Source organism: Chelon labrosus (genome assembly GCF_963514085.1).
Source record: "Chelon labrosus genome assembly, chromosome: 2".
Lineage (NCBI taxonomy): Eukaryota > Metazoa > Chordata > Actinopteri > Mugiliformes > Mugilidae > Chelon > Chelon labrosus.
Window position 1 is genome coordinate 24,971,226 of NC_140338.1, and position 8,565 is coordinate 24,979,790.

Sequence of the window (8,565 nt, forward strand, 5' to 3'; positions counted from 1 at the left end):
ACTGTACAGCGTTGACTAATGTTCCACATTCTCTTTGCACACTGTGTTTTTTTTTTTGTTTGTTTGTTTTTTCCTTCGTCATCTTTTAGAAAAAATGTTGAGGCACTTTTGAAAGCTGTGGTTTATATTCATTCTTTTTCAGTCCTCCTAAAATATTTCATTGCTTTAACAAATGATAAATACAGTTCTCTGTAGCTTCAATATAAAATCTCCCATGTAAAATCTTCTGGTGACCGTCTTTTGTTCCTTAAAAATATGTTCAGGGACAGTCTCTCCCATCATCTTGGGTGATGACCTTTGTCAGATGACAGCGAGAGGGCAACAGAGGTTAAAGTAATGGGCGAGCTGAGAAAGGGGCCCTCACCTAGTCATGCAGAAAGGAGCTGCCAGAGAGTTTTACACAGGCATGCAGTAGCTCTCCACCCAACAGTAACGACCCTTACATGCTCCTGACCAACCAGACCTTGGCTATAGAGAGGCACAGACCCGTGCAGAAATACAAACGTGATCGTAGTTTTTCCAACACAAACACACACTCATCAACTGGTCTCTCCCTCTCTTTCTTTCTGACCGTTACACACTCTCCTCCTCTGTCCCTCTCATTCAGTCATAATCGCACACTGTTTGGCTTCAATGCACAGATTACTGTGATGAGCTATGACAAGGCAAGAGGCAAGAGGGAAGCACAGTAAGAATGGGAGAGGGACGATGGAGTGACGAAATGAAAACGGAACAGTTGTAGAAGCAATTAGCACTTCTTATGACAAAAATGAAGCTGAATTAGTGTATATAGCCACATGTGAAGCCTAAGAAAACAAGATTTATTTAAGATATTTACCTTACTCTCTGCAGTCCAGAAGGATTGAGCCTTTAAGGCAGCATGAGCTTCTCCATTAACTATGACTTAAATGTGAGTAATATACCATTCGGCCACACCTCATATCTTGACAGTCTGCCGTCATGTCTGAGCGGCTAGCCGCTGGGGATTGTGGGTACTGAGCAGTGGTGTGACTCTAGCAGTTCTGAAACACGAGACAGCCTGCCGGACATAACAGGCCTCTATTCTTCGGTGGATACACACACGCAGTCGATGTCTCTAAATTACGCACACAAAACGATGCATGTGAACACCTCTGACATTTCTTCATTATCTGCCACACTAGGATCGATAATGAACACAGAGCATCCTGGTTTTTAACGTAACGTTCTGTTTACATCAAAAATATGTTCCCAGATTGTAAATCCATTTTGATTTCTGTCTATATTAATACAAACATGAAGGTTAAGTGTTGTGGCAAAGTTTTCTTTGAGCACACTGTTCAGGTTCGCTGATTTTTAACCTCGTCAATGCAGAAAATAAATGACTCTTATGTATTTTTTCTGTCCATGGACAATGTTTAGTTTTAGATTAAATTTTAGTTTTTTAAATATAAGTTACGTTTAATTGAGTGGGACAGATCCTGAGAGAGTGTTAAGTTTGTGGTGCAGTGAGGCACCAGTAAAATATGAATGTTTTATGTTTGGTCTTAGGCAAATCATGAGGTTTGAAACGTTAAAACTTTGCCCTGGAAAGCTCTGGGACATTGATTTACGTGCAGTAATTGTGACACAAAGTGAAGGGTTTGGTGTCGTATTTCATAATGCATAGTGTATATATATCAGCAGTTACAGAAAATTATATGCGTATTTGTCTTGACTTTCAGTATTATTACACGCAATTGGCGATAGCTGATCAGATATCCAGTGTTGCTTGCAGCTTTTCCTCTCTTTATTCCTGTTCTTCTTAGCCATATCATAAATAATTTATTGTTCCACAAAGCAGTGATGTGACAGCTAAGACGTATTATAAAAGACACAGGAAACCCAGAAAGCAGATAGCCCTGTTTCCAGTTTTGGGGATTAGTGCGGTGCATTCATTTGTGCATTTCCAAAGCCCAAATCCTTCGGTAATACGACTGACTTGAATCTGGCTTATAAGGAATGAATGCTGGCTTGGCTTCACAGGAGTGGGAACACAACTTTCCACTGTGAACACTTTAAATTATGCTGACCGTGAGTGTATATTGGTCTGTGGCTGTGTCACGACACCAGAGCGACCGCCGGGAGATTTAGCTCTCTTGCTCCATAACTTGGGAAGTGATGTGCTTCACCTCCTGTCAGAATCCGTCCATCACATCCTTTATGGATCCCAATTTTCCATAATGTTTTAGTCACACAGAAACTTTGAAGGCAGAATGATGACAGTATGAAATAATCCTTACAGTTCAAAACTAATCGATCAGTGTTTAGTAGAGGTGGAACAAACACCACGTTCATCGTGTAAATATGTCATTATTTTATATAAAATATGACAGTTTGATTATTAGTTGCAGATAAATGGGTCAGATTTGATATTGATGTGCACATTTTTCCACTCAGACATACTGACGTTAATGGCCTATGGCACTGTATATATGGTTCCTTTTGATTATATATGCAACTGCTATAATGTATTTTAAAAACACTACTGAATTTCTGCACATTTTATACCATTTCATAAACTGCTTTCCCGTTTTAATTTATTTTGGGCCTGCAAGAAATGTGTCTACTCGCTTAGCAAGCATGTTGACATTAAAGATGGATTTACATCAAGCAGCCTTTACTGAGAGCACATGTACAGGACCACCAGTTTTTGCTGCTTAATATGATCTATTAAATCGATCAGTAACTCTTGTTGGATTTTGTACAAAGTCAGTGCAGCACCTGATGTCAAAATGAAAAAGACACAGCGAAAACTGCTGCCTGACTATACATGTAAAAAATACAATAAACTGATTATGTCTGAAAGACAGTTTTCCTCAGAATACGGAATCAGTCCTGTAAAATATTTCTTGAATGAGGATATTTTAATTATAGTTTCAGTTAAAAGTGTAAGGAGCCTATAGGCAAATGTGGAATAAATCAAGTACAGTAAGATACTCAGAAAAAAAGAATAAAAATTCACAGGAAAAAAAAAAACACATGCGTGAAACAGAATAAAATGTTAATTACATTCATTTAAATACATAGATAATTTTAGTAATTCAAAATTCATTATGGTACAGGAAATGCATGCAGATAGTTAGGCTATAGTAATTTCTTTGGTGGCTTAGGCTGCTGGAAATGCTGTTGTCAATAATAATAATAATAATAACAATAATAATAAAAATAATAATAATAACGTAATGTAAACAATAAAATGTTGTGAATTCTTCTGCTTTAGGCCTCCCTCAGGCTTTCAGTGGCGTAGCCTGGTATATTCTATAAACGGTTATGTGTAACAATAGGTTAAGTGTCCGGTCTACAAAACCCAGGATTTGACTGAAAATAAATAATACAGATAATATTTTTATTTGATATGTAACCATTCCTCTGCCATTGTACTTGCAGTCTTCACAAAGAGTTAAGGCCGCAGGACCGGCCCCACCATCCAAACACTTTAAATGCTTGAAAGTTGGCAACGGACCACCAAAAGTGTCTCTTTGACGCCGGGACGTCTTAAAACTATCATACGTCCCCGTCATACAGGCTGAAGTACTTGCTGGCGTTTGAGAAGCAGAGGTAAGGCGTGCTACTCCCCGGGTACACCACGGGCAGAGGCATGGGCAGCAGACATCTCCCCAGCAAGTTGCTTTCTTTGTACAAGGCCGGGAGCTGCCCCACCACCACAGGCTTCCCAGTTTCGGGGAAATCGCTAACTCCTCCGTCGATTTCAGTCGAGATTTGTCGTTTCAATTTATTCCTGCGGTTCTGGAACCATATTTTCACCTGGGTCTCCGTGAGCTGCAGGGAACTGGCGAGGCAAGCGCGCTCCGCGCTGCTCAGATAACGTTTCATGTCGAAAGTGGACTCCAACTGAAAGATCTGTCTCTTGGAAAAAATAGTGCGAGTTTTCTTTTTCGTTATCATTTTGTTCTTTTTGCCTGGGCTCCCTCCTTTGTTGGAGTCCGTGGCTGCGGTGGTTGAGCTGCTGTCGTCGCAGCTGCTGTCCCCGCTCTCGAAGCGCGTCTCCGTCGACTTCCTCTGGTTTCCGCGGCTGATGATGACCGATTCGGTTGCCCCGCTGCAGTCTGTGATCAACTCTGCAACAAAATCACACTTCATTAACTCGCTATGTTCAAGGCTAATGCACTGACCTGAAACTATATCGTTGCATTCGAGCCGTGCGTAAGGGTGAAGACAGATCACCCAAGGTGCAAATAGCGTGCTAGATATATCATCAACAAACCCTCTTACCTCGTTCGTTAAGCCTGCTGTCCGGGTCCTGCCTCTGCTGGGCTCCTTTCTCCTCGTGGTGGCTCTGAAAATCATCTTTACGCATCGCCGTGGCCAGTTCATCCTGCAGTCCGCCTGGGTGACAACTGTCACAGTTTCTCCCGCTGGTCTTGAGGTTGAGAATGTTGTCGATAGTGAATTTCAGAGAGGCGGCGGGTCGACATGGTGCTTCTACCTTGTTCATATTCTCCAAGGCGTCAGTCCTCTTTTGTTTACTTCCTCGATTCAGTTCGTCCTTATCTCTATACCGGGACGTTAATCTCACCACTAACGTCTCGACACTCCGTGCACCATAGCAGCAGCCACTGAGCAGACACTGCCAGGCAGGCTACGCTCTGCTTGCACCGCTACTCCACACACCGGATGGAGCGCCGTGTCCACGCTGATTGGTCCAACGGAACGTTCATTGAGGACCAATAAAGAAAGGAGGACAGGAGCGTGTCGCTGTGCCCTCCCTTTCTACACTAACCCTCGACACTTTTACGACTCACTTTCTTCCTCTTACATCTGCTGCTGGGACAACCACGATTGGGAGCCGCCCAAGATATTTATTAAATAATAGTTTAATTTCGCAGTTATTACACAACATATAGACTAGCCTCTGTGCGCATTCGGCAATGAAAGATTCCATATTTTTTCTGCCTAATTTGGGTTCCCAACTTCGTTAAGTTATGATCAAAACGGCAAAGTGGTTATTATTTTTTGAATGCGAGTGTATTTTATCAATGAAATGTTTGCGTCATGTTGTGAAAAGCAATTTTGGAGTTTGTTCAGAAATATGGTGCTTTTCTTGGTATGATGCCTTTGTATTTTTAATTGTTTCAGTGAGACTTGTAGCTTCTTTCTTCTTTCTTTGCATACGGGTGTATCTATGATATGTAATGTATATGCTATTTAATCCATACCTTATAGATCAGATACGGGCCTACATTTTCTTTTACATAAATTTTAAATATTTTAAATACATAAATAAATATTTAAATCACGTCTTTCCAGGAAACGTTTGCGTTTTTTGCCAAATAGATGTATTAACGTTCTCCAAAATAGGGCGAAAGAGGGTTGCATTCCTTAAAATATCTGTCAGCAGCTGGTAGATGGATGATTTGCCTCACTCATGCATTTCTGAACATATCTCTATTTTGTATTTTATATTCCTTTATTGGGGCGGAGAGAGACCAGCGGAAGCTTACTCGTAACAAAACCTCAAGAAGTTTATAAAGCTACACTTCCTGAAAAAGACATACAAATTTTGTTCTTCGTCAATAAAACAAACAAACACATAGGCTATGGATTTACTGCGAGCTGAGGATCCTGCATGTTCAGAATGATCAGAAATGAAGACACAATTGAGGTCACCTGAATGTATACAAACAACAGAAACGCGGATCATTTAGTGTTTGATTTGTATTCGTTTATTATGTGAAAAAGTGACAAAGTTGGAAAAAAATCTGTGACTTTAAATATAAAAATTTGCAAAAATATGTGTGTATTCAAACATACAGTACATGAACAGCTATGGCCTCCATAGCCCTCAGCCTTGCCATGCTTGGCTGCTAATATAGTTTACCACTGTGACAAGAGCACAGACTCTTGTAGAAGCTTATGAAGATAAATATCACTTTGTGTAGTAATCACGGACTCTGTTGTACCTTTGGATGCAGGAAACACTTCATTGCTGCACTGAGGGTTATTGCACAATTAATGTTACCGAGGTGGATTTATATTAATAATAACAAGTTTAAGATCAGTGCTGAATAGTCTTCACACCAAGCCGGTCATCTGCGATCTTAACATGCTCATGGAGTGAGCAAACGACGACAGAGGGTAGCTGATAGAACTGGAGAAGCCAGGTGGAGACACTGGATGCCCGCTTAAGCTGAAGCCTAGTGCGGCAGTGGGAGTGGGTCCCTCGTGATAAAGGATAGGGACCCTGACAATCCTCTGGGTCGAGTTAGGGATATGTACCGCCTCTAGATCAGCCGCCAGCTGTCTCTTCCATTTATTCCTACGGTTCTGAAACCAGATTTTAACCTGAGTCTCTGTCAGGTGGAGAGATGCGGCCAAACTCGCCCTCTCCGAGCTACTCAGATAGCGTTTCACATCAAAAGTGGACTCCAGCTGAAACACCTGACTGCGACTGAACACGGTACGTGTCTTTTTCTTCCGGACTGAGTTCGGGTCCGACGATGTGTCTTGCTCTGATCGTGCGTCAAACGCGTTCTGCGCATCCTCGTTGTCGTCAGTGAGGTTGCTGTCGCCCGTTTTCCTGTCGGTTTCGTCGCTGCTCTCGGTTATTGGCTCTGACACGGCGGGTGAATCCCTGTCACTGGCAGATATGGAGCAGCAGGGATCCTCTGAACTTGTAATGTCCCTTGGACCTGGGAGACAAATCAACAACGTTTACCGTTAAAACAGAGAAACGAACATTTGTAAACATTCAGTGATCTTGAGTTGAGCTGTCTAGCAGACTGTGTTTGTGTCCTTAAAATATGTTTTTTTTTTATGTGGGTAGTCATGGCAGAATAAACCAAGGAAAAATAACCACTATCTACCTAAACAAAACACCAGAAACATGATAAAAGAATAAAAACGTTGCATATCTGATGATTTTACTTATTTAAAATAAAATTTGTGTTTTCGCCCTATCATCAACAGACAGTTAAAATCCCTGTAGGCGAAGTTTATGCGTTTTGATTAGATGGCAGGCCCATGGGAAGCAGTGGAATAGTTGCTTTAGGCCCAATTGTGGTACACATAAAACAAAATCGTAACAAAAGCTTATGCCCTAGTCACCCAATATCGATTTCAGGTGTGGGCATCATTATTTACCAGGGGCTTCCGTCATAACACAAGATGGTGACAATTAAATTGTAAAATTAAAGCATCTGGCTGTACACACGAAAGGGATGGGCAGTTTGTTTTGATTTGGCAGTCCTGCTGCTTTTGTTTTTAGTTGTATTCTGTTGCTTGTGCGTAATCCTCAAACCGTGTAATGGATCTTAAGACGTCAGGGAGTCATGTAATGTGGAGGAGGATGAATTTCGTTTATCGTGATCAGACATGAAAAACTTTAAGTCTGTTTATTTGACAGTTCGATGTACGTGTCAGCCTCTGATCCATAAAGGATTAAATAATACCACACGTTACAGATTAGGTGCACGTTAACCTTCAAAGTTTGACGGTGAGTGCCCTGCTGCTAAGAGTCAGGTTCTCATACTCAACTCGCCCTAAGTTTGTTAGCTTTACTTAAAGAACAGATGTATAAATAAGTTGCAAATGTGATCTCAAAGTTTAGATCAGACACGCACTGCTCTTCGTTAAGACTCATTTGTCATTAGATTATTCTGAAATCTAAACTCTGCAGTTCACTCCTGCACCAGATGATATAAGCAAATTGCCCTTTTACATTAAAAAACATATGGTCAAATGCACGCACCAATCGATAAAACTAGAATAAGTAGCAACGAACTGCAGTGCTAAGAAACAGCACTTGGAGGTTAAAATGCCCCAAGCGTAATGTGGCCTACCTGCATGGAATGTTTTGCATTTGTTCCTTGAAGGTGTTTGTTAATTAACCATGTATTTCCAGGACGTACACAATATATTCTGTACTCACTGTGTGGCGTTTCCAAAGCTCTGAAGTTCAAGGTATTCCCCCCGCGGTACTGCAACGGCGAGTCTCCGTAAGAAGACCAGACTATGGAGCTGGAACCATCGGGCGCTGGAGCGCTCTTATCAGCGGGATGTGCGTGTATGTCACGATCGGCTGGCCCTCTCTCTTCACCAGCATGCCCTCCACCTCTGTCCGACATCGACTCCTGCCTATTCCTCCCCTTGCCCAAAAGATTCTCAATGAAAAACGACGACGCCCTTGATGAGGTGGGAGCCCGGTTGTCCGTCAGCTTTTCCTGCATGTTTTTCCCCCGATGTCACAGAGCTATTGCACAGAAAGCCAGTGGATTATCTTTTGAACGTGCTTTAAGGCAATCTAAAGTCCGAACAGTCATTTCAAGCGTCGCTGCCTCTGCTTTGCGGTCCGACGAGGAGTCATGGCCGAGACGGGGGTCTCCTCGGTGCAAGCGGGAGGCGAGGGAGTCAGAGAGATGGAAGCAGCAGTACAGTGAAACGTCAAGTCAGACGATTAATGACCGAGGACATCCAGCGACTGGATGAGCACAATAGCAAATGGGGGTTTCCAAGGAAAGGAGAATTACTGTCTCATGCGTCAGCCGCGCTTTCTGCTGCTGCTGCTGCTGCTGCCCCTGCTGCTGC

The 8,565-nt window shown here is 42.2% G+C and overlaps 1 protein-coding gene across 1 annotated transcript; it reads right to left on the minus strand.

Annotated features, from left to right (window-relative positions):
- Positions 1–5,833: 5,833 nt before the first annotated feature.
- On the minus strand, positions 5,834–8,207 carry hmx1 (H6 family homeobox 1; the record flags this gene model as incomplete). The annotated part of the gene is made up of 2 exons (XM_084554640.1): positions 5,834–6,671; positions 7,910–8,207. The coding sequence occupies 2 exons, from the start codon at positions 8,205–8,207 to the stop codon at positions 6,055–6,057; spliced, it is 915 nt and encodes a 304-aa protein (XP_084410766.1). The 3' UTR covers positions 5,834–6,054.
- Between the last annotated feature and the right edge of the window lie 358 nt (positions 8,208–8,565).